Source organism: Amphiura filiformis, chromosome 6 (assembly GCF_039555335.1).
Source record: "Amphiura filiformis chromosome 6, Afil_fr2py, whole genome shotgun sequence".
NCBI lineage: Eukaryota > Metazoa > Echinodermata > Ophiuroidea > Amphilepidida > Amphiuridae > Amphiura > Amphiura filiformis.
In genome coordinates, this window is record NC_092633.1 from 34,152,314 (window position 1) to 34,179,510 (window position 27,197).

A 27,197-nucleotide genomic window follows, 5' to 3' on the forward strand; every position below is an offset into this window, starting at 1 on the left:
AATCATTGGCATAATCAAACTCACTTTTATTCAATGAAATCAGATTATGAAGGTTTAATAGTATACAAATATTAAATGTTTATGAGTGCAATGTCAATGGTAAAAATATTTTCATGAGGTGAAATAAAGGCTGTTCCATTCAACAAGGCTTGCCAAATTTAATGCAACAGTTCATATTTCACCTTATGAAAATATTCTTTCTATTGAACAATTAAAAACATTCAATGTTTGTTTATATAACTCATATTTAAATTCTTTGCCTTCATAAATCACCAGGACAACAAAATAAATTTAAAATAATCAACTTTTAGTATATTTATTCTAGAAGCATCACCCACACCTGTAATTGGTGAGTCAAGGTGGACACTGTGTGAAAAATTTAACCCCATACACTGTTTATTTAGTGTTGCCATGGTAGGGCCATGTGAGTGCAATGGAAAAAGGACTATTGCACGTGTGTGGAGTGCAATAGTCTATTTGCAGCCGACATTCAAATCAGCAAAAATAGTCAATAGTAATTGGCCAATCAAGTGACAAGAATCTTTGTATGAGTTATATAAATAATATGCTTATCCCTGAAGCACGTGTATTGTGTTTTATTATTATATACATATATATTAACTTATCAGCCTGGTACTGGTATTCCTGGGCGGGCCTAGAAATCAGTTAGCTAATTACACACACTGCATCTACAGCAATGGGTAAATCAACTGAGCTCCTTCTTCACATATCACACTAGGTAAGCATACCTTTCCACGGTGCTATCAACACTGTCATTTCTGATGTAATGGCCTGTAATATGTTATGCTTTGAATCTAGTTGGAGAAATCCAGATATTATAAAGAAACGGACAAAACAATCCATCTATATGGTCAGGATCTAAATACAATAGTTGTACATCCCTGAATCGATCCCACAAAGCCATCAGCATGACAACAACGCCATCCTTGCATCGTTAGTAAACACTCGCATGCAAACATTGTATAACATGATCTCCAGTGTGTTTCTGTTCTAGTAGCTGTATACAAATCCTCACTGTGGTTATTGCAACCATGAGGTCTATGCAGGCAGGGGTTTACGTTGCACTAGTTGGATGATCCGTATACCATACGAGACAGATCAATTGAAAGGTGACACGTAGACCGTCTAGCAGTGCCATGGTGGGCTAGAAGTTTGGTTGCTATGAAGAGTCAGGCAACACAGAATGATAAGCAAAAAAACCAAAAACAAAACAAACTAAAAAATGTCTTTTTGTCCTGTGATGTTCATCAGACAGTTGTGCTTTTTCCTTGCTGCACAGATGGTTTGGCATATTCTACAAAGTCATCTATAAGGACCGGCCATGCACCTGCAAAAGAGAACAATGGAAAAATACACAATAGGTAAATGTACTGTTATGGTGTGAAATTGGAATTTTCGGACTAAGTAGTACTACAACAATATTCTCTCAGCTGATAAAGATTGATTTGGGGACCTGTTCCCACAAAATGAGTGTGATGTCGCCAGTTGGTGTTTTCGACACCTTCCTATTGTTGAGTTGCTTTTCTATGATTGAGGACACCTACCGGTATAGTCAGTGGTATGTCCTTTGTGAATGGGGACATAATAAACTACTCTGTATTCCATGCTGTCTCCATTCACAAAGGACATACCACTGCCAATACAGGTGTCTTCAAACAAAGAACATCAACTCAACAATTGGAATGTCTCGAACTCCAAACTTGAAGCTCAATTCGTGGGAGCAGGGGTCCATTTCACTAAACTTTTAATCCTTCGTAACTCAACAGTAACCGTTCGTAAAGTTACGAATACCCAATACTAGATGTAACTTTACAAAGGGAACCTGTAGTAAATCCCTATTACTTATGAAGGGTACTGTTCGTAAGTTAGTTGAGTGAAATTGAACAATTTTTCAACTTACAAAGCTTCTTAAAGTTTAGTGAAATAGACCCAGGTCACATAATTATTATCTCTCACTATTGTACCTATTTCTTGGCCTTAACACACAATTGCTATTGTTAGGCATGGTCTTTGTCCCTACATTTTATCTTTTTTAAACTCCTAACAGTACCCAGTACTGCAAAATACTATTCCACAAAGCGCCTGCAACACAAAGCATTCCACATGATGCAATTGAGTAATGATCCAAAATCAAATATATGCATGAAACATTGGCCAGGCAAGGGTCACATCTGTGGCTTGCTATTGCCGGTCAGCTGCTCCATATCCAAGAGTTCAGTGGTTCAAAATTTAGCTGAGAGTTTTACAACCATAGTCACACATTAACACCCAATCTGTAGCATATCAGACAATTTTAAAGATTGCCCATGAGTTCATAATATCGCAAGCTTATCTTTTGTTTATACTATCTCTGGATGGTACTATAAGTGTGCATTTGTAATTTTATGTCTCATACAAACCTTCTTCATCATAATTGCTCATATCATCTGCTATCATGTTGCTGAAGTCCAGCAGAAGATTCCACGTATCCCTTGGTATTGATTTCTTGTGATGTTCCTAAAAGAAATTAAATAAATTAGGTTTTTTTTATCATTTTGTGATTAAGGGGATTTGCAACTCTCTAGTACATGTACTTGTGTATTTGTGATGCTTTATAATGCAAAATATTTTGGAATAGGCCTACTATGGGCCAAAGGCCTGAATGTATTTAATAAATAAAATTGATTGATTGATTGTACTACCGTCATTGGTGCATTAATTACTTTCTCCAGATTTGCTGGTTTCCCCATTCCCACTTCCACTCAGGTTTTTAACCAAAAGATCTTTCCGATCTGCTTCACCCCATCTTACAGCACACCGATTGGTTTTGCATACAAATGAAAAACACAGAATTCTGCAGAAACAGGCAAAGTTTCTGGTCCGTAGATGCAAATAGTGATGTTTTTACCTTTGAACTGCTTATTGGATCATTCTTCTCATTTGAATAAGTAATGTATAACAGCGTTCGAAATAAGCCCTATCGCAGTGCAATTTGCACCCCGAAATTTGCCTGTTGCGATGCAACTTTAAAAGTGTGGCTGATCAACTACCATAGCAATAGGTGAAAACAATTTTTGAAAACATTGCGCTGCACTACAAACAGGTTGCACTCATCACCTGTGTATGTCTGCAATCATAGATTGAATACAATACCGGTCTTTTCAAAGATACTAATCTTATATGTACCCCACATTGAAGCCTGTAGCAAAATAATTCCCAAGTTTTGAGGTAAACCGTACTAGCCGTTTTGATATTATTTTAAGTAAAAATGTGTTTCACAACGGCCTATAGAATGGTATACCACAACTGGGGATGAGGCTATTACTTTTTCAATCATAACATCTAAACGGAACATGTTTTAGAACTAGAAAATTCCACTAATGCCAAAACCTCCCATTTTGTTAGGAAAAAGTAGGGATGAGGCTATCGATCAGGTCACCCATCTTTAATACTGTAGTGATATACATGACAACTCATAGCTTTTGTATGCACTCTGTATATAACAATTTTAAGTATTTTTTTTTCATTCCATATTTTTCTTATCTGTCCGTTGACTGCTGTCCTGTGGTGCAAATGACACGTAGCACAAGTGCATTGTGTGTTGCTTTAATTACATTATTCACAAGTACATATGTGTTAGCAACATGACTGTTCATGTTCTGCGACTGTCATTGGACATGTCCATGTTTTGCTTATGATCTTTGGTGTATGTAATTGTTGTCTTGTTGTGTCCTTCGTTTTGTTCTGTGGGTTTTTTTTGGTATTGATCCAGAATAACTATGTAAAAATCAAGCCATGACATTCTCATGTACCATACCCTTTTTTATGCTATATAGAAAGACAAACATTTTTTTCTTAAGTGTGTACTTACTGATCTTTGGTGTATGTAATTGTTGTCTTGTTGTGTCCTTCATTTTGTTCTGTGGGTTTTTTTTGGTATTGATCCAGAATAACTATGTAAAAATCAAGCCATGACATTCTCATGTACCATACCCTTTGTTATGCTATATAGAGAGACAAACATTTTTTTCTTAAGTGTGTACTTACTGATCTTTGGTGTATGTAATTGTTGTCTTGTTGTGTCCTTCATTTTGTTCTGTGGGTTTTTTTTGGTATTGATCCAGAATAACTATGTAAAAATCAAGCCATGACATTCTCATGTACCATACCCTTTTTTATGCTATATAGAAAGACAAACATTTTTTTTTTCTTAAGTGTGTACTTACTGTGAGAAAGTTGCACCAGAGGTCTAAAAATTTGAACCGCCCTGCCAATACTATGTTCCAATATGCTATAGCCATATCCAGATCTGAAATGAGAAAGATACAAGCCAAATAAAGATAACAAATAAATAGTTACGATATATGTAAAAATAATAAAAACAGATCCTTTTTAAACCTTGTTCAGTTTATAGTAATCAGCAGCCAATTATAAACCCATTCAAAGCCAACAGAATCCTTTTGGTTCTTTGAGAGAAATCTTTTGTACCGTGTCCGTAAGTAAAAAATAGGAACTGCAGCTTACCAAACACTTGTGCGCCCTATCTTATATACAAATTTAATAATGGGATCAATGCCTTGTAAATCACTTATGAACATGTGATAGCTACCCACACAAGCTACAGAGAGCAGCCATCACTAATATAACTTATAAGAACATGTACCAGTAAACATTTTTCCCAAGAACTGTGAGCACTACAATGGAATTAGTCTCGATCCAAGAGTCAGACCCAGATTTGTAGCTAAACTGAAAACCGCAAGCGGCAAAGTGTACAACAGAATGATAGGACTATAATCAATTGCAGTAAATCTTTGACGAGCGCGTATTTTAAGCATACAGTACCTGACACGTGTAAGTGACCGCGTGCCACGCTTTTTTTGCCGTGTTATTTGCGTGTTGAAAATCCTTATTATAACACGCGTGTTGACAATAAGTGGTCTCAAACGCGTCTGTCCCGAGAATTCTCGGATGTTTGGCATCTGGCCCAAAGTTATCGCGATCTCCGCAATCTCACGGTAGAACACGCGATCTCACGGTAGAACACGCTTTAGTGATAATGTAGCTTCTGACGAAATTACCCAGTATGAAGTGCTAATTTGCTATGTCAATAAACACTTAAAAAGTTGTTGAGTTTTCGATAACATGATTTACCCGCTTATATGTTTATCATCGCCGGTCACCGCCCATTGAAATGCACCAACCAAATCTTCCATTCATCAAAAAGGCATACGCCGCCGGTAATTTTTAGTGCCGATTCATATGCATGTATAAATGTTCAGTTTTTCACGCAGGGTATTGAATTATGATATTTAATTTCAATCATGTTCACTCGCTACCTTGGAGAAATTCATGTTATCTATATCTGAGTATAGCCAGCGCTGAGTGTAGGGTGCAGCGCTTCCCGGCGGGGAGCGCTCACAGAGCATTGTGATCTCAATGCTGTGCAAAACACGGACCGAAAGTCATACACATTATTTTCGTATTTCACTCTTTTTAGTTTTAAATGATAGTTTAAAACAGTCAATTTAACCATATTATGAACATGATTCTGCGAAATTTAATATTTTTTCGTTATATAAAAAAGTATTTAAAATGACACGGGCAGTACGCATGCATGGACACCGTCAGTTCGGACTGATAGGAAGGGGAGATCCCCATACACGCAATAATCAAAGCGGAAAAGGCCATGTAAACCCGCATGAAAGTTCCTTTCAAACTATGATAACCAGTGCCAATGTAGAAAGCAAATAAGGAGCCTTTTTAAGACATGTAGTCCCGCCTTTTTGAGGCGAGAAATTACCGAGAATGGAGGGGGGATTTATGTGACACGAGGATTTGTAGAAACGAAATGACGATGACGGTTTTTGTGTTTGTTTATGATTTATGCATCTGACCCTGGATGGAAGATAAGTCGAAAGACTAGATGGGAGGGGGTGTGCCTATTTCCCGCACGTGGTCGCTGCAATAATCAACATTAGGGCATACGTCATCCGAGAATCAAGAGATGTAATTGGTTGGATCACTAGATGGAGCCTCTTACCTGCACGTGATCATTACATAGATGAGACTAGTAAACCAAAGTGGTTTGTATAGGCTACATCCAGTTCCGATAGTCTCGATGTTGGGTCAGTTGAAGGGTAATCGGGGTGTCCGTAGGGTCGACTCTTAGCCAGGATATCAAAGTTATCCGTCCATTTTTCCCCGCATAGATCAAGGTCTGATCTGATTTCCGCTTGAACAACTGCGATGTAGCCATTGCGGTCGTTAGTGACCCCCCCCCCTCCCACACACACCCGTGATTTTCCATGCTCTATCTATCTAGCTCTTGAATTCGATGTTGAAACGAAATCTTGGGCCAGATAAACTGCGTATTATGAGATCATCATGTTACCTTTTACGATATAGGTTTATTTAAATTTTATTTATTTATTCCAAAATGCATTTTTATTTTATATTGAACAGAGGAACGAGTAATACTAGCACTAGCCTATATTTGACTGTGCATGCTTTTGTCGCTGCTTCATCATTTACAGGAGCAAAACGCAATCGCATCGGTGGTGTTAAAAATAGCTCACAACTTCCGTGGGAACTTCCAACTTCAAGTTGCTATAAAGACATAGGCCTTCAAAACATTCACGTAAGATTTTGCTGCATGCGCCCAAACTGGGCGTAAACATAACGTACTGCAAAAAAGCCTTCGTGGAAGGGGCGGATTTTTGGGTGTTTTTGTGCCACACTCTGGAATGTCTAATGTTGCCGTTTCTGTGCCCTTCATCCCCGCCCAATGCACGAATGACGCTAATAATTTGGGCGTGATATGTAGTTACATATACAGTCATGGCAGCACACACATGAATCGCAGACCCCTGGGCCGACCCCTGGTAAAAATAATTTTCACAGGAATCCCAGGGTCTATTTCATCAACGTTCGCGAAAACAAAACAAAAAAACAAACAAAACAGGACTGCATTGATAACGATGTTTGGGGGTTGGTTGACAAGGAGATTTTTGAGAAGCAGAGACACAACAATTTGTTGCATCATTTGTGAAAGCCTTTTTTTCTTTGGTTGTGAAACTGCTCTCTTTTAGACGGCTTTAAAATTTTTGTATCCCGGGTTTTGTATCCGTCCACTTTTTTAATTACCCGTCTTGGGAAGTACTAGTAAGTCTCCAAAGCAGCCAGTTTGGTTCCGCTCCCCCACCCCCACGTGGAGGGAGTGTAACCAATAAACCATACTGGCTGCGGAGGAGACCGATGGACGATCGCAGGCTAAGACCTTGGGTGTGTGTGGGGGGGTAATTATGATGGGGAATTAATAAGCAGGGATTAAAAATAAAAGAAATTGGACATAAAGCCGTGTAAAATTAATATTTTGGTTCTCGCCCCTCCCTCCTCAATTTCTGGGATTTGTCAGATTTTTTTTTTTTTTTTTTTTTAGATTTTTCAATTTTTTAGACTTTGGAATGATTTATGAAATCTTCATACATATAAATAAGTTTATTAGAGAACAAGCATCACTTCCAATCTTTTTGTGGTACTCTAGGGGTTTATCCTCAGAATCTCACATTTGAAAAAAAAAAAAAAAGGGCCTCATCGTTTCCTCGAGCACTGTTGGAGAAGACCGAAAACTACTGACAATGCTAATTTTACATTGGAAAAAAAAAAAAAAAAAAAACACCTCCCTCCCTCATCAATTAATGAAAATCCTCTGGAAGAGAACCAAAACATTATATAGGCCTAGACCTCAAAAGTTAGATTTTTTTTTTTTTTGCATAGGCCTACTCGATTTCATAAGACCTCAAAGTCAAAACGTGAAAATTGTTTTTGTTTCACCCCCTCCAACCCTCCCCCAATGGGGCAGGCTACACCTCAAAAGACGAAGACTGTGCAGAGTATAACGGCCTGCTTCCTCCTTCTTTTGGCAAAGAAAAAAGGGGCAGGTCATTAGACCTCAAACGTAAATGGCCTGCCCCATGGGGGTGTTTGTTAATTGTTGTTGTTTTAATCCACGTAAGAAAAACTTCGAACAAGTAAATAAACAAATACTCAAACGTAAATGGCCTGTCCAATGGGGGGGGTGTTTGTTAATTGTTGTTGTTTTAATCCACGAAAGAAAAACTCGAACAAGTAAATAAACAAATACCGGGAGGAGGGTCTTAAACATGGTGTATGGGATGTGCCACGCAGACTTTCGGATGCTGACTTGATCTGTACTATTACTGTGCCAAAATGCGCCCATTTGGCGCATTGGTCTTCGCTGAAAACCCAGCCATCGATATACCAACATCGCTGTAAAGGTAGTTACCCAAACCCGTGGCACATGTATTCCCGTATACCTTCAACCAGGAAGAGACCCCTAGCCCTCCCTCTGGAGGGGTATTATGATTATCTAGCTTTCTTTTAAATGTTATATTTAAAAAAAAATGAAGCCTGGCCACTTGAAATATTCTTTGAAACATTTTTACAATTTTACAAATGGGTTGTTGACTATACCCAATTGTAAAATTGTAAAAATGTTTCAAAGAATATTTCAAGTGGCCAGGCTTCATTTTTTTTTTAAGGGCTGCTACCCAATGACCCCTCTTTTTGGTCGCTGCTACCCAATGACCCAAGTAAAGTGTTTGGATGCGAGCCGTTAGACCAATAGTAAAAATTAGAAATACTCGGAGACTCGCTTCTGATTAGAAAACATTAGCACAAACTTGCATATCTAACCACTGGGGCCCGAGCACTGATGAAGACCTCAGCATCGCTGGATTTAGATGTTTTTGCTGACTTCGAACTTTTGCCATGTTCAAAGACTTTTGTCTGACACGGCGTTTATTTTATAGGCCTATTGGTCTAACGGCTCGCATCCAAACACTTTACTGGAACCACTTTTAGAAATGCATCATCAAAATGCCGCCACAAAATTCAAAATGCCGCCACAAAATAATGCGGAAACTTTCAAATTATCTTATTTTAGCAAATTTGTATTGGAAATTTGAAACCAGAAATAGAATTTTGCTGCATTTTTTCAAAATTTTCTACCCAATGACCCTTTTTTGAAAAGTTATAGGCCTACGTGCAATGACCCTTAATACTAGTATTCAAAATGTTATAGTACCCAATGATCCCTTTCTCATTTTGTTTGTACCCAATGACCCCCAAACAACGTTTACCCTACTTGACGGAATATCGATTTAGTTGCCATGGTTGCAATGACAACAAGTGCATGAATGCGTGTGTTATGTCGGCAACCACAAAGCCCCTTGCAATGTTTTTATCATGTTGATGGTCTACTTTGGCTTTTATAGATTGACACGTGTTGCGTGCTCAGATCAAGACGGGTTTTTTTGTTGTTGTGGATTTGATAAACAATTTTCTTTCATCAGAAGTGAACTATCCAAAACCAAACCATTTTCAAACAAAATACAAACAAAATCAAACTATATTTGATAAATCAAAACCAGAGGATGAGTTAAGGAAACCCCCATCATACACTGCGAAAGTGTTATCACTAGAGTTTCAACTGTCACTTTACTTTTCAAATCCCATTGAACTCTCAGTGTGCAAAAGATGTTGTTTTAGAATTGTGCGTGTGTCATTATTACTTGGTCGATTTCAGAACAAAAGTGATGTGTGTTTAAAGGATAATTCACACCTTCTGTAGATAACATAAAATGTGAAATCGACCAGCATCTTCACAGCGTTTTTTATGTAAATATAACTGAACAAATTCAAATTAAACCATGCACGTGCAGTACGCCTATATGCAGTGGGCGAGTAGTAGTGGTGTCATGTTCGCTCACACAGCTATGCTAACCGCAAGTAACACAGTGGAATGTTGAGAAGTGCTTAAATCATCCTCTGAATCAAAACAAAACACAGTGATAAAACCCCGGGGGGGGGGGGGGGGGCTTCGAAAAATTTTGTAGGGGGGGGTGCCACGCAGACTTTCAGATGCTGACTTTCTCTATACCTACTTTTTGCTGTTTTTGCTACCCATCAGTATACCAATTTTCAAAACAAAGCACCCAAAAAGCACCCAAATTTGCCATAATTGGGCGCTTTAAAGGCACTTTTGCCAAAATGCGCCCAATTGGGCGCATTGGTCTCCACTGAAAACCCACCCATCGATATACCAAAATCGCTGAAAAGGTACCCCAAAACCGTGGCACATCCCCGTATACCTTCAACCAGTAAGAACCCCTCCGGGATAAAACAAAATCAAACCCGAATCAAACATTTCACAAAACAATCATCTATCTGAGATGACTTTTAACCAAAATAAAATAAAATAAAATAAAATGGTAATCTTTCTTTGATGAGTTTAAATTGAACGAAAAGCAAACGAAATAGTCTTCTTTCTTTGATAAGTATATGAAGAGCTTTGTTTCAAAACCCTTACATCCACTTGCCCAATTTGAGAACACATCAAAAATCATCAAAATAATCACTGATATAAGGTGTTTTTCAACAAAAGCCGTTTTTGGCGGGATGCTCATCCTACCCAAGCATCCCGCCAAAAACTGCTTTTGTTGCAAACCCCATATATCAGTGATTTTTTGATGATTTTTGATGTGTTCTCAAAATGGGCAAGTGGATGTAAGGGTTTTGAAACAAAGCTCTTCATATATAGAATCAAACCCTGTTTTTCTTTGGACCAGAAAAATAATTTAGTAAAGGTAAAGCTAAAAACAATTTCATAAATATCGTATTTTAAACAAATCTTTCTTTGATGAGTTTGAAGAGCATAAGAAAATATGAAATCGTTCATCTATCTTTGATGAGTTGCAACAAATATGAAACAGTTTACCTTTTGTACATTTATCTTTCACAGGCCTTCATTTTTGAGAATTGCAGGAGCTCTGTTAATCTTTTAATATCTGTATTATTAGAACGCACTCCTGAAATGTTGTTAGGAGCTCTCTGGTGCAATCGAGCCCCTCAAAAATTAAGGTCCGCTTTCTTCGCTGATTTAAAACAAACTATATAACACTATATTTTTTATTAAATTTTGAGTTGAACTTAGAAACAGAACATTCATCTTTCTTTGATGATTTTAAAACAAACTACAAGTTTCATAATGAGTTTACTAAAAACAAGCGAATCATTCATCTTTCTTTTGACGAAAAGAAAGATGAATGATTCGCTTGTTTGTTTGTTTGATTCGCTCGCTTGTTTGTTTAAAAACACTTTATGCCATTTATTGGAATAAAACAATGTTTTAAGTTATTGCACCTTTTCACTTTGATTTTATCGTTTGTCTAAACGATCAGGTACGGTGAAATCAATGTATTTCAAGATTAACACTCGTATAATGGTTGATACTACCCCCCCCTTAAAAGAAAAGAGGCATGTTACCAGCTAACTTTTCAAAAATTAGAACTAGGACAATAAAATCTGAGCTAAACTGAAGAGATGTTGTAAAATTTCCTTTATAATTTTGACATTTTAACGAAGAACCATGTTGTAATTTATCTTCTAATTAGCCTTGTACTTTTGCTATTCATAAACACGTGCATGTGCATGTCTTATATCACAGAGAACTTTCAAACTAAATAATTTCTTGATGTTGATATTGTATTGAAGAACCTGTCATTTCCTCTGTAGCCTCATATTATTCTGTTATGATCTCAGAAGTAAACACGCAAGTCTTATAGGAATTTTGATGACAAGCTGTTGAATGGAGATAACAAGAGTTTGTCCCAGACTGGGCCATTTTGACCTCTGGATAATGCACGCAAATAAGGTCTTTACCCGTGTTCTTTACTAGCAAATGGGGGGGGTCGGACATAACCCCCTCTTGATATTTTTAAAAGGGATGATACATGTAGACCATACCATCACCCCCCATGATGAGGTCTGTTTATGGGTTTCTGACCAACTCAATCCCATATTTGGTCATTTAGTTACTCTAAAAAACATGCTAGGACCTGGTAGCTGCGTACCAAACAAATCTACTCATTAGCACAGCTAGAAAATGCTGCCATTTTACCGCTTTTACCAGGTTTAGAGAATACGAAAAGCACGCAAATCAATGTGGTTTCTTGTAGGAAATTCCTTCTATCGACGGGCACCATCAAAGGGTACTAGTTGTATCGGCGGATGTTAACAGTGGCGTAACCCTGCCGTCACTTTTTAGGGGAGGGGCAGGACTACGTGTGTATTATATCACAGTGAACTTTCAACAAAGATGAATTATTACCATGTTGACATGTTGTAAAATTTCCTTTATAATTTTGACATTTTAACGAAGAACCATGTTGTAATTTATCTTCTAATTAGCCTTGTACTTTTGCTATTCATAAACACGCGCATGTGCATGTCTTATATCACAGAGAACTTTCAAACTAAATAATTTCTTGATGTTGACATTGTATTGAAGAACCTGTCATTTCCTCTGTAGCCTCATATTATTCTGTTATGATCTCAGAGAAGTAAACACGCAAGTCTTATAGGAATTTTGATGACAAGCTGTTGAATGGAGATAACAAGAGTTTGTCCCAGACTGGGCCATTTTGACCTCTGGAAAACGCACGCAAATAAGGTCTTTACCCGTGTTCTTTACTAGCAAATGGGGGGGTCGGACATAACCCCCTCTTGATATTTTGAAAAGGGATGATACATGTAGACCATACCATCATCCCCCCCATGATGAGGTCTGTTTATGGGTTTCTGACCAACTCAATCCCATATTTGGTCATTTCGTTACTCTAAAAAACATGCTAGGACCTGGTAGCTGCCTGCCACACATCTCTGCTCATTGGCACCGTAGCTAATGCTGCCATTTTACCGCTTTTACCATGTTTATAGAATACTAAAGCACGCAAATCAATGAGGTTTCTTGTAGGAAATTCCTTCTATCGACGGGCACCATCAAAGGGTACTAGTTGTATCGGCGGATGTTAACAGTGGCGAACCCTGCCGTCACTTTTTAGGGGGGAGGGGCAGGACTACGTGTGTATTAGGGTAAAGTGGGGCATTAGGGTCCCCCATTTTGATGCGGGCTTTGATGATCGACATTTTTACAGAATGTCCACTCAAACGCAGTAGGATGATAATAAACACATTACACGTATGTACACATTACATGCATAAACAACAAGTTTCTGAACGCTTTCAAGTCGCCAAAAAGTGTCAAAAGTATGCACCAAATCGCGCCATTTACAGTCTCATATGTCAAAATCTTCAGCTTCTGAGGGGCCACATCATCCCCCTCAGACACCCCCTGGCGCCGCTAACGCTGTGCGGATGGCTGCTTTGCAGCCATATGCTTCAAGGGAAGTCGGACCTTCCTTGCCGGGAAAAAAAGATTTTCAGGCCGGACCGTGAGTCGATGGCTTTTTGATAGACGTAGCCTACCGGGTACTGTTTACTCATTTTATCAACTCATTACTGTATTAAGCTACTTGCAGTTCCGCCATTATGCACTATGTGCGGGAGAGCCTCGAACTGGCAGCATACATGAATGGGAATTGAACTAGTCATAACGTTCTGTGTAAGGTTACATAATTCTTCCTTTCATGTATGCTGCCAGTTCGAGGCTCTCCCGCACATAGTGCATAATGGCGGAACTGCAAGTAGCGAATGGCATACAGCATATAGGCCCGAATATTTATTTCCCCTCCCCCAATTCTCTGTTTTTCCAATTATTCTTATTTTTACCGTTTATCCGCGGAATCAGGAATTCACGGGGGGGGCAGAGAGAGGGGGAAGGGGATATATTGGTATACCAATATACCAGTATACCTCTGCACCAACAACCCCCCTCACTAGTTAGCTTCTTGAGCGCTCTGGAATAAAAATCGGGGTCAACAATTCACAACTTCCGTCACCAAATTACAAGTTGTGCCCCCCCCCTCTGTCCCGAAAACCTTGCTACGCCACTGTGTAGTAGACAAATTAACTAGACATTACATATTATTAGCCAGCAATATTGTTGGGAAACTGTGACAACGTGACTGCCTCAACCCCCGTCATTAATATCATAAATCTGATACCCCAATAACAATCTGACAAATTAGGGCGAAGTATATGAATCGTGTAACACGTTTTAATGAAATAAAAATGATGAGGGGCTGTGCAATAATTTTGAGCGGGGGAGGGGGTAAAAGTTTTCAAAAATGCCCCCCTGCGCCTGCCAACAAATCTTTTCCCCCTCCTTAAACATGCCAAAAATGTCGGGGTCCCAATTTGCAAAAAAAACCCCAACTTTTTAGAGCATTTTATTTTATTTAAAAGGCGCCCACTATTAATGTGTGTCAACCCCCCGGCTTGCCAAAAATCGCCCCACCCGGGTTTTCCCTTCTTCTTCGGCTGGCCAAAAAATTCTTACCCCTCCCCCCGGGCTCATTATTATTGCACAGTCCCGTTATGTGAACTCGCTTCTCACAGGGTTGTCCCGAACGGCTGTACACATTGACCACCGCCCGGCGTTACCATGGTTACAACTCGATGCATGGTACCAGGGATGTGAGAGTAGACTCACATCCCTGATGTAAATAACATACTTGACCCGTTGATGACCTATCATCATGATCATAATTAATGAGGAGCGGTTGGGGGACCATGTGCATGTAACCATGGTAACCAGACGGAACGGCGACAACAAAGGTGTGCGTGTAAACATAATTTTGATATTGACTTTTTAAAATTCAATATCAAAATGTTTATCCGCATGCCGCAGTGACGGTATCGGGAATTGGGAGGGGGAGCAGCGAGAGGGAGGGGAAACAGATATTGGTATATAGGGGCTGGCATTTTCTTCGGAAGAGGGTAGGCCCCATATACTGGGGCTCATAAACTTTTGAAAAAAGGGGGGGGGGAGTCATAAATTGTTGATGGCCAAAATGTATAGGGAGTCACAAGATGACAATAGATAGTGTGTTTTAAGCATGTTTAGGGGGGTGGGGGGGGGGAGGTCATAAAATATTTGTTGTCAAATAGGGGGGCGCAATTTTATTGGCGCCCACTTTTTTTAAATTTGGACCCCCCGCCCTTCCGATGAAAATGCCAGCCCCATAAACGTGCGGTGAAAAATTGTTGGAAAAGTTTCCTCTGCACCCCAATCCCCCCCTTTTTTTAGATTCTTGAGCTCTGCCCCCCCCCCCCCAAAAAAAATCGGGTTCTGTTGGCAAAAAATATAGCAAGTCTGTGGCCAATCCCCCTCCGTCTGTTCCGATAAACTGGCTACACACCACTGTGTAGTACAACTAGATATTTTAATATTTAAAAATATTGGCCAGCATTATTGTTGGGAAACAACGCGCTGGCGCCTGCCTCCCCCCCCGTCATTATTAATAGCCTATTTAAGCTCGACACTCCAGTAATAATTTAACAGCGCAGTGAGTATGAATTGAGTATAAAGCATCAGGGAAGATGTAAGGAAGGAAACATGGAAGGCTAGTACTTCCATGGTATAGTAACATGCAGTGGCATAGATTTGTTTTTTACATGGGGGATGGGGTTGGAAAAAGTATAGTGAATCAGGCACCTTTTGGCAACAGAATAAGTTAAATGGTACAAATGAAAAACTGTGCCCTATTAAAGCTAAACTGGTGAAAATACCCGTAAAAATATGGTGCAAAACTGTGGAATAATTTCAATCAATTGGGGGGGGGAGGACACGTGCCCCTATGACGCGACGCCACTGGGAGGATGTATGGACCATCCTAGTCTCCACAGCAGCCAGTTTGGTTCCGCTCCCTCCACACAAACAGTCTGCCAATGGCCACTTATAACGCCGTTTCTGATTGGCTACACGTATATAGCCGTAGAGCTGTGCATACGGGAACTTGATTGACCTCAGTCTAGCTGGCGAGATGGCGGGTCAAACTTGCTCATGAATAATAAAGTAGCCGTGTAGCCGATCGACCAATTGAAAGCTTTGTTTGACGTCAAGCTGGATGACGTCGGCAGAAAACCGTTAGCGAATCAAAAGGACCAGTTCGTGACCATTGGCAGACTGTTTGTGTGGAGGGAGCGTAACCAAACTGGCTGCGGAGGAGACTAGGACCATCCCCCATGGCAAAATATTGGGAGGAGGACATATCCCCACCCCGGGATCTACGCCTATGGTGGCATAGATTTCTAATGGGGAAAAAATTCTTGGAAGTAAAGTGAATCCGAAAAATTCTTATCCCACCCCTCCCCGGCTCATAATTATTGCACAGCCCCTGCTAATAGTGATATGAACTCGTTTCCCACACTGTGATTGGTTGAACGCCCGGGTTGTAATGTATACCCATGATATACCAGACATCGAACACATCACCACAAAGACCACCGCCCGGCGTTACCATGGTTACAACTCCATGCATGGTACATACGTGTACCAATGGTATGGACATGGACCACAAAGACCACCGCCCGGCGTTACCATGGTTACAACTCCATGCATGGTACATACATGCCCGCATACATGTACCAATGGTATGGACATGGACCACAAAGACCACCCCGGCGTTACCATGGTTACAACTCGATGCATATGGTAATGTACCAATGGTAATATTCCAGAGAAAAGCAGCTCAGTGTTGCCATGTCATGGTGTGCTAAATACTAAATTGTACAAGTGAGGCCTGGTGTACTGGTTCCCGGGCATATTTCAAAATTCAAGCCATTTTTGCGATGGATGTTAAATCCGATGATGTACCGGCTGAACCCTGTGAATGATAGTGAACTGGGATTCCATGCGGGATCTATGTCAAGGCTGTGTTCATTGAATTGAATTTTCTAGTGTGGTCAGCCAGAATATTAGAGATGCGAACTTTTGAAACAATATCAGCTCGAAAGGCTGCCTTCACCCTGATTTTCACAGATATCTCCGATAGGCTTCGAGTGAGGTTGAGAGAGATGGTGTTTCGGCTCATGGTAGGCATCAGGCAGGCGAGCTGCAGTGCAGGGCAATGTCCATGGATCCCGCAAGGGATCACTGAGCGTCCATGCATGGTCCATCCATCCATTTTTGGACAGGATATATATAATACCAAAGATAAAACTATGACTCGCCTACGTTTTAAAATGGAAATACGATGCAACATTCACTCTAGGGGCTATGCAAAATGGAAAAAATAAATTAATGACCCTATACCATCGGTGCGCATGTGTTGTCATGATGAGATGGAGAACAAGCATGACAAGTATCTGACAAGAAAATGCCGTCACGCGTCATCGGACGCTTGTAAAAAAAAATGTAGTGGGAACCCTAATGTGCCAAAAGTACTGAAAAACACTGCTGAAATGTACAAAATTATGTCTTGAAATGATTTAAAGCAATACAAGCAATATAAATCAGGTAAGAAATGTGCAAGATAGGCCTATAAAATTTACAAGTCTTGTGATAATATCTTGCACATGAAGTATGCATATATATCAAAATAAATTTACCTTCAACTTGATTCCCTTGATGTTTCAAGTTGAACTTCTTGTTGATTTTTAAAGCGGGAAGACCTACACGATGTGTCAATCGAATATACAAATTACTTGTTCAACCTTCAAGGATCGAATCATCAATTGGACCTTTTAAGAAACTACTTTCATTTTTATTTAATTTTAGCATTCCTAGAGTGCAACGACTGAGTGGATATTCAACACGGCGAAAACCCAGGGCGAAAATATATCTAACGACCTGAAGAGTTTGGCTACCTGGCCCGGTAGCATCGGGCCCCGGGCATCGGGCCGCTATCTAGGCTCGCTATAATAGCTCATCAGCTGGCCGGGGTTTGGCGGCTGGACTGGGTAGTGTCGTATTGCCCATTTTTTCCACTATGCCTGATCTGGCTTATAATATAATTATTTCAGTATTATGTCGAAAAGGGGAACACTTGTGGTTTAAAAACAAAATTGGATAATTGCCCGCGTACCATTTATTTTTTGACGAGGGGTTTTGAAGATCAAAACATGCATTGTGCATTTCACGTGAAATATGATATCTGGGGCGTCGCGTCGCCGACTACTATACACCCTGGCTATGCACGGTGTCAGGGGAGCTGAACTGGCGTAAAGCAAGCTTGACTTTGCAAGGCCGTCAACGCAAAAAATAAAAGTTAAAATACACTTCATGATGATTGGTTGTTTATTTCATCTATGGTGAGGGTTTTAGTCAATTTTAGAGCTATACTTTAAATTTGAAATAAATAGGAGCGATTTTAAAATGCCGAGTTTTGGGGTATTTTCGGCCCGCTGGCGTGTGTGTGTGTATCTGTATCCCTGTAACGTAAGTGAGTGTAAACACAAAGGGCAAGCAGTCGTTCAGTCCCAGTGTACTAGAGGCTTAGTTGAGTCTGTCTATCCCTGGTTGAGTTTACCATAATTACATTAATTACACAACAATTACGTTAATCGTCATCTTGTTTGGTTTTGAGTACATGCACTTAACAGAACAAACACAACGATATTGATTTTGAGACAAGAATTCACAACACGCTTCAACACGATACACGACGCGATCTCACGCGATCACACGGAAGACCACGGGTAATTTGCCGAGTTGTATCTCCTCGACCGACATCATGCCTCCCAGGCGGATTACAACACGCATTCAACCGCGATCAGTAATTCCCACGCGGGAGTTTTGCGTGGAAAAATTCGCGGGGCACGCGTGTTTTGGTCACTTACACGCGTCAGGTACTGTACATCACGTATTTACTGCGTTGGCCCCACTTGTCTCTAATTGGCTGCTGAAGCGATCTGCTGTTGCCAAGTGGAAATTTATGAATGAACTGTGCGCTGTACGCATTGTTTAGCTCAGAATTTGCAACATCACTGTAGTCGCGCTCGTCAAAGGTTTACTGCAAAATACTACAGACTAGGGATGGCAGCCATGGAGGCATCAATCGTCTGATATCGCCTATCATGACAGAAAAACCACAGCGGGTATTGCGTATATTTGTGGATTTATATCATCACAATGCTGCTGATAGGTTTGTGCCAATCAGAAAGGACGTTTTCAAGAGGTTGTCGTCAGGCGTTTTGCCGGTTGGGACAGAGACTACAGTGGAATAGCCCATCAAAGCAGACTGCATATAATTATAGTACTTTGCACCCACACTGGACTGACTGGAGACTTTCAAGACCCACAAAAATAACATGCAATTTCTTCAACATAAGCTGCATTTGTCATGACCAGCTTAGCTTTACATGAGCGATCCATCATATAAAATCTTGGCGGAATGCAGACTTAACAAGCTGTCATGTCGACCAATAAAGTTTGTTCGGTTTATTATAAGGCGGAAAAAAAAGACTCATAACAGCGTGCATTGATATAGAATGACATGCACACAGTTGGGCTCAATGCTTACTCTAGTTGTGTGTTGCGTAATGCGTGATTGGCACATGCTAATGTGAATTTAACAAAAGCCAAATAATTTCCTCCATATATAAGCCGAACAAAATATTGCTTGTAACAGGTATTAATATACCCAGGCAAGGATACATACCAGATCTTCTATTCAAGGTGGGTAAATCATGTATTCATTTCTTACTTAAGATGAATTCAGCAACAACAGAGATACACCTCTGTACAGGTTCTACATCTAGAATATAGCACCAAGAACGTTACGGATCGAGTGAACTTGAAATGTGGGTATATTAATTTTTCCATAGTGTACCTTATATAATTTCCTCCTTATACTTACCCAAACTTTTCTGTCCTGGATTCTTGGCAAAGTTAAATGTAAATTGATAGAAATCCTTAAATTTAGTAGGGTCCCGGAGTTCACTCTCCCTGCACGGTAATTTGCTTTTCAATTTGTCTAGTGAATCACACCTGTAATAAAAAACATAACATAATTAACATTAATGCTATCTGCATGCTGGCCACTGGCTTCAACATAAAAAGTACCAAGTTTTGAAACATTTTCTCAAAATATTATACAAATATTGACTGCTTTCAAGAGGGGCATGGTTAAAATTATAGGCCCAAGGTGATCTCAAAACCATGACTATGCACCGAGGCGTAGCCGAGGGGCATAGTCATGGTTTTGGCCTATAATGTTAACCATGCCCCGAATAAAAAGCAGTCAATATTTGTTTTATATACCAAATCTTAAGAATCTTGTCATCTGTTTGGTTAAAAACATCGATTTTGGGAAGAGAAATTAATAGTTTCAATGCGAAAGGCACAGACTATGTAATCTGCAATTTTGTTGCAAGAGTAAATAAAAGCCCTGTTTGGGGCATGAGAAACAAAACCTACAGCCTTGATTTTTGCACTTTAGTTCTTAGTATAATACTGTATGATTCTGTAAGATTTCTTTTGGCTTTATCTTGCCTGAAGGTCACTCTTTTCTCTTATCTTACATCCTGCCTGTTATACTCTCACAATTTAATCAAATGTGTAAATGAGCTTTAACTTAACGCTAATGTATATATTTCCTGTATGACCACAAAACAATGTACCATAAGGCGACGGACAAAACCCTCTACTGGCCTGACCGACCCAGAATTGGCATTTTTTAATTTTGCTAAAATCATGTAAAATCAGCTGTTTTGGGGCTACAATTTATTAATTTTGACTGAACATTTTTAGAAAATGAGTTTGGAAAAATCTTCTGATTTTTTTTCTTCAAATTTTGCCATTTTTTGTAATTTCAGCCTCCAGAAAAAAACTCACTTGACTGACCCTACTTGACAAGTTCATCCGCCCATAGAACAGAGGTGTTTTTTTGGCGCCTAACAGTAAAATACATAGGAATACAACACATATTTGATTAGGGAGGCCAAAAAATGCACCCAAATTTTGAAAAAAAGAAGCAAAAATCTTTAGAAAAATTGGGAAAAGAGATCAACTATTGCATCCAAAAAGCAAAGTGGTAATTTGTGTTCACTTCATAACAAACCAATGTTTTTTAAATCTTAAATACATTATAGTGTGAACACAAATTACAAAAAAATATTTTTGCCAGTTTTTAAAACAACCACAAATGATCCTAGCATTTGTGTCTGATTTGCAATGATGTTTGCATCATGATAAAAACTATTTTATTCAGGTTACCAATATATGCGTATCACTTGTTGTCTTGATGCAAGTGAAATTGTACAAAATAATGCACACATACTGAGATTAAGGCTGGCATTTTGGCGGGGTAGCGGGTACCGCCGAGATTACATTACCGGGTAGGAAATACCCTGCTCGGGTACCCGAAATTAAAAAAATAAATAAAAATCATTAATAGAGTATGAGATGAATACAAAGTATCAATTTTCATATTAAAAATACAAAATATCTTGAATTTTTATTTTTTTTTAAAATTTTTAGGTCAACCATGAATGATCCTAGCATTTAGGTCTAGGTCCAGGGACACTACAAAACCGAAAAAAAAATTTTTTTTTTTTTTTTGCAATTTGGTACCAGTTACCCGCCTGAAAAATGCGCTGGTACCCGGGTACAAAATTACCGAAAATGCCAGGCCTAACTGAGATGCTGATGCATCTAATGCACACGCCCGCAGAGGGAGTGCATCAGACACATCAACATTTTTCAGTACAGGAGCATTATTTCCTACAATTTCTCAAGCAACAAGTGAACACATTTATTAACCTATTTCATGTAAAAAATCTCATGATTTTTGCTATTTTTATTACAAATTTGTCATTACAATGTTGCACAATACAAGCAAATATAAATGCATCAACCTGCAAGAAAAATAAGTCCAAAAGCCACATTGGGTCACTATTGTTCTTGCCAATTAGGAACATACCCTAATTCTGTCATGCCTTCTATAAACTCCTTTCTTGTGAATTCGCATTGTGTTGCTGCCTTGAATTTCCATGCCACAACTAAAACTGTTCTACTTGTTGGATCCAAACTTAGATCATCACAAAATTTTGCAACTCCCTCAGCCAAGATTTTATCTTCTTCATGTGGATCTGAAAAGAAATTAAATTTGCAATGTAAAACTGATACGGTATAACACTGACCCACAGACATTATGACCCAAGACCTGATGATTCCTTCTATCATTATATTCTGACCGAAGAGCTTACAATGTATAATAAGCCAACTAGTACATGTTCATGTAACCTCCTTCAACTCATTTAGATAATTTGGGAATACCAGGATTGTATATCGATTAGGGGCGGATCCAGGAATTTTCAATAGGGGGGGGGGGGCACCATTATATTATTGAAAAATAACACTTTGGTGTTTTGCAATTTAAGTTCATTCTACAAATCATATACTTTGAAAACTTGCTTTTTTTCTTGTTGATGAGTTATGTACGTTTTACAAAAATGTTGCTGTTTCAGCCCTCTTTACAACATAACCACAGGACCTACAATTTAGTACAAAAGTATATCTGGTCGTGCGTTTTAAGCTCGCCTCCTTTCGCGTTACATGGTGGTTTTTGCTTTCGCGACATGATTTTATTTTTGCATATTCATATTTGCTAAAGTATACCCCCTATGGTAGTAAAAGTATACATTTTCTGAAAGGAAATTACACAAGGAATCCAAATATGCACTCAGATTTGACACTGGGTGTAAGATAAAAAGGGAACATTGACTGAAATGTGAGAATTTTTGTATTTTTAGTCATTCAATGGTTTTTACAAGAACCTTTTCTGTGGTAACCCTATAGCAAAAACAATGCTATTTTCTTGCAAAGCACACTTGGACCCTTACACCAATATAAAATTGAATGGGGTTCATGAATGATAAACTCAAAATAAATATTTCCATCCCAATTTGGTGCAAAAATATAATCGGAAATTCCATCTTCTCAAAGAGTACATGTATGCAAGTGTCACAATTGCCCTTTATCACCCCCATAACCAATCTATAGTTAACTTCTGATATCAGACTAACTATTACACATTCCAACATAATTAACTGACTAAAATAAACAAAAAAGTGCACTCTTAATTTCTAAAATATGTATATACCGTAAGCCCAACCAACAGTTTACATTATTTTAATGGAATTTCAAATAAATCAATGGATGTGAAATTACTATTTTAAAAATGATTTTTGGTCGCATGTCACAAGTTCGTACTCTAAAAAGGTGGAGGTGTTACATTTTTCTAAATGGGGCGGAATGAAAAATGTTATACTGCAACAACCCCTTGTCCTATTGAGCTAGATGAGGTCTCATTTTAAAGCTGAAGGATGGGGTAAAAATTGTGGAAAATGTCAAGGAAACAGAAGTTTAAACAAAAAAAATGGCAGCAGTCTACATTTGAAATTGCGGGGGTGGAGGAGCAGGTGGGTCAGGAGCAGGTGGGTCAGGAGGAGGTTGAGTGTGCTGAGTGAATGGGAATATTGTTTTTTGTCATACCCAGACATGTTTTGCAATGAATATCTTTTAAACAATACATAATAAGGAGCTGTTTTAAGTATTTAATTGTGAGTAACACATCAGAGTATTGTTCTGAAATATGTAAACATTTTCAGTATCAGTACTTGTAAAGTGGTACGCTCATTTGCATGGAATGCACTTGTAATTCCTTATGTATTCTATTGTTTTCTAATATCGAAGCAGCATTTTGCCACAGCATACTTATTAGTCACCCTACTATGCTAAAAGTATACATTTTCTGGGGTGAAATTTGCTGACAAATTCAAAATTTGCATTCAAAATTGAGTAGGTTGAAGTGTTAACAAGTTGTCCTAAAAAATTGAAAAATATAATAAATTAATTTTACGTACTTTTTACACACCCTGTATACAAGACACCTTTTATTGAAAGAGTCATTTATTGACTCCAAGATGTTCACAATCATGTTTGGAACATATTCTGATACAAAATATTCCAAACACTCTATTTCAATGATGTGCAATGTAAATTGCTCCGATAATAGTCGAAAAGGAGACAAATGCATTTAAAGTACCAAATTTACATTGAATCCTGTACATTAATTAGCCGGAAACTGTCCGTTTTCGCAAAAACGGAACATATTTTTTCTTCAAAAGTCATGTTGATTTTAAAATAAAAGGGTCAAAACCTCCAAAAATCTAAAATTTTTTGTTAAGTTTTTGGCCTGTAACGCAAAATGGACCACCTTCTGACATGCGACCTTTTCCTACTGATTTCCAAGTTTATAATTGTCACTAAATCACTATGTTATCATTATTTTCTTTATTATCACCCAGTTCTTCCATACTTTACATTCATTTACCTACTTGTCAATAAAACAATAAAATAAATTATGTTAGCTTTCATTTGGTACCAAATTTGTAGTCATACACAAAGATTTGACCAAAATATGAACGTTTTTGCAAAAGTTTTACTAAAAATGTCAATTTCCCATATAGTTTGTGCAGGCGGCGCCGCTTCCACCGGGAGCCACCCCTGTACTTGAAGCTTCAAACAGGTATATATTGACTTCTAGATGAACTATGCCAATGCCACTTTGCAGGAATATGACATAATAATACAGCTTTCAAATGAGACCACAGGCATTGATCTAGCTTGTGTAATTACAAAAATATATGAGATTTACTGCAGCTTGATACCAAAAGCGTAACATCTCCACCCTTTTTGGGTGGCGAGCTTAAAACGATGTGACCATCTGTGATATTTGAATTCTTCTACATGCTCGCTATGAATTGAGCAATGCAATTTTTGCTAAAGCTCACTACCATTCGCAAGATGCTACGTAACTACTTTTATTTCTGCTGCTTCTACCAACAATACATCGTATAACCTTAAAGGGGGGGCAAAGGTTTTTTGGCACGGCCAAAGGGGTGGGCAAGCAATTTTTGACAGTCCATTTTGAGAATTGACCACCTAGGGGCAGTTGTACATGTAGAACTACAAAACTACGTTTGTGGACTTGTTCCAGTGGCCTGGGGTACACATGATTTAATATAATTACACAGCAGCCCCTAATATGCGTTGCAAAAAATTGCAATGCTGAGTGATACCAAAAAACAACAACTTTCAACTCTAGACTAGCCTTGACTGCGCAACTATCATATATATATATAATGCAAATTCAAAGCTAGACTCAGTAAGATTTATAAACATGTTTAACAATAACAACATTCAGAAATGTGATGTTTACACCTGTAGATTGTGTAAAATATAATAATGTCATGCTCAGTCATGATGACTCATGTCATGACCAGGTATGACAGTGTTCTGTGTCACTGCCTTTTTGAAGTTTTTCACTTTCAACAATCATGACAAGGTGAATGTTCGTTCAATTGCATGATTGTAGTCGGAATAATCAATCCCAGAACAACAAAATATTCATTTACGGTACTAACATGATCATGTTCTGGGTCTGAACCCAGGGGGGCCACTCATATAAAAAGTTGTAAGCATGCGTGTGAACAAAAACGCAGAATATGGGCGTTTTTTTTTTCTACTGCAACACGGGCCCGTATTAAGGGTCTCAAAATCATTGATTATAGCAAATAAGGGTGTCATTTTTGACACCATGTGTCCGTGCTAAGGGTAGTTAAATCTAATCACATTCCTATGTATACCCCTACAATCGTCATAATAAAATATACTGCCCTAATAATGCAGGCGATAATTATGTTGAATAATGATAACTGAGTAGGCCTAAAGCCTACCAAATCCAGTTAGGAAGTATCCAATTAGAGTATAATAATAAAGGAAATAAGAAACCTTGAAAGTTGATGCCTTTTACTTTTTTCTTCAAAATTGATCAAGCATCCTTGCTAAAGGTTGGATTTAATCTACTTGTAACTTTGTCCTTGTTAAGGGTATGGTTGACAAACCATAATCCTTGTTAAGGGTCATTTCGAAGACACAATGGTTGTCCTTGTTAAGGGTGCTTTTCTGAAGTGCATTCACACGCATGCTTACAACTTTTATATATGAGTGGCCCCCCTGGGGGTCTGAACTGTTTCCATTTTCATATTTAATCAGCGGCGCTGTTTTAGTGGTCAGTCGTCAAAACAACTTTGATCAAGCAAGGTTGCAGAATTAAACGGACTCATAATATGGTCGGAATTTAAAAAAAAAAAAAAAGCGAGTGTGTTTCCGGTTAAAAGTAAGCAAAACCTTCAGATAAAGTATACATAAATGTTAGTCCAGCAAAATTGTAGCTAAATTGGACAATCTAAAAAATTGTTTTAATGCGTTTCAATTCATAACTGACGACGCTTTGATGACTGAACGTCTATCGGTGTTATTATACTATAGCTAAAATAATAGATTCTCGATCATGAGAGCTCAATAGGCACGCAATGACAATTGCGTCGGCGTACAGCGCCTATCTCACATGCTTTGGGTCGTGCTGCATTTCCTGTGTGCGTGCACAATCGATCGCGCTATCGTGTCATTCCACTAAACTTGCGACATTACGCAGTGCACGCAGTACATTCATACTGTCATGATCGGGAAATTATTATTTTAGCTATAGCACCCTCTATCTTCTATCCACAGTCACAGTAACTATATTGTATTGTGTCGTCGTGGATAGTACATGTAGATCATGAGATAGATTTCTCAATCAACGTCATTGAGTGTTTGGACGACCGGAGGTCTTTTGTCTACCTCTGCTCTGTTTGTAAACAAAACCGACGTCAGACGAGGATGTCAAAATTGTCATCTTCGCCGAATAGGAAAGTAAACACTAACAGGGGTTGTACACCCATTTAAATAATAGCATGATTGTATGGCAATGCTTTTCACTTCAGTTTTTTGACATGTCATCATCATTCATGACTGACATATTATGATATTAAACTGAGAAGACTCTAGTTCTGACTTCATTCAATATGATCATTTACCTTTATATCGATTATATAGTCTTTCTAGTGTCTTCTTATCGACGGAAGCCTTGGGTTCTCTATAATAAACATCTGGTTGTTGAAAATAACTGTCTGAAGCAACATCTAATCTCCAGTCGTGTTGTTGTAGGCAGTAGATGGCAGTTTTCTCGCCTGTATTTGTGAACGCGATAAACTGCCTTACTTTCTCTCTCTGTGCTGATTTTAACTTATGCTGTGGACACAATAAGAAAGATAAGGAGTTAAGCTACTTGAGTTCTGATTATGATTGGAAAAATATTACTTTAAAGGTATTTTATACCCAATGTTTTGGTTTTTTACCTACCATTTCGCGAATGAAGTTGCGGGCGTCAAAAGGCGAAAATGCGCATGCGTGATATTGTAACCTCGATCGCTTAGCTAAATATTTTGTAATAAATTTTCAATATATTTTATAACTTTTAGTACCATTTAATAATACAAATTAACACATAGCTTGACAATCAGGGCAGAAATGATTTTTATTT

General features: G+C 38.6%; 1 protein-coding gene across 1 annotated transcript; it reads right to left on the reverse strand.

The window, feature by feature from the left end:
- Positions 1-5: 5 nt before the first annotated feature.
- On the reverse strand, positions 6-27,071 carry LOC140155321 (DCN1-like protein 1). Its single transcript, XM_072178112.1, has 7 exons — positions 27,017-27,071; positions 26,692-26,905; positions 21,687-21,855; positions 19,623-19,753; positions 4,227-4,309; positions 2,421-2,517; positions 6-1,348 (listed from the first exon to the last, which is right to left on the reverse strand). The coding sequence occupies exons 1-7, from the start codon at positions 27,017-27,019 to the stop codon at positions 1,269-1,271; spliced, it is 777 nt and encodes a 258-aa protein (XP_072034213.1). The 5' UTR covers positions 27,020-27,071; the 3' UTR covers positions 6-1,268.
- Between the last annotated feature and the right edge of the window lie 126 nt (positions 27,072-27,197).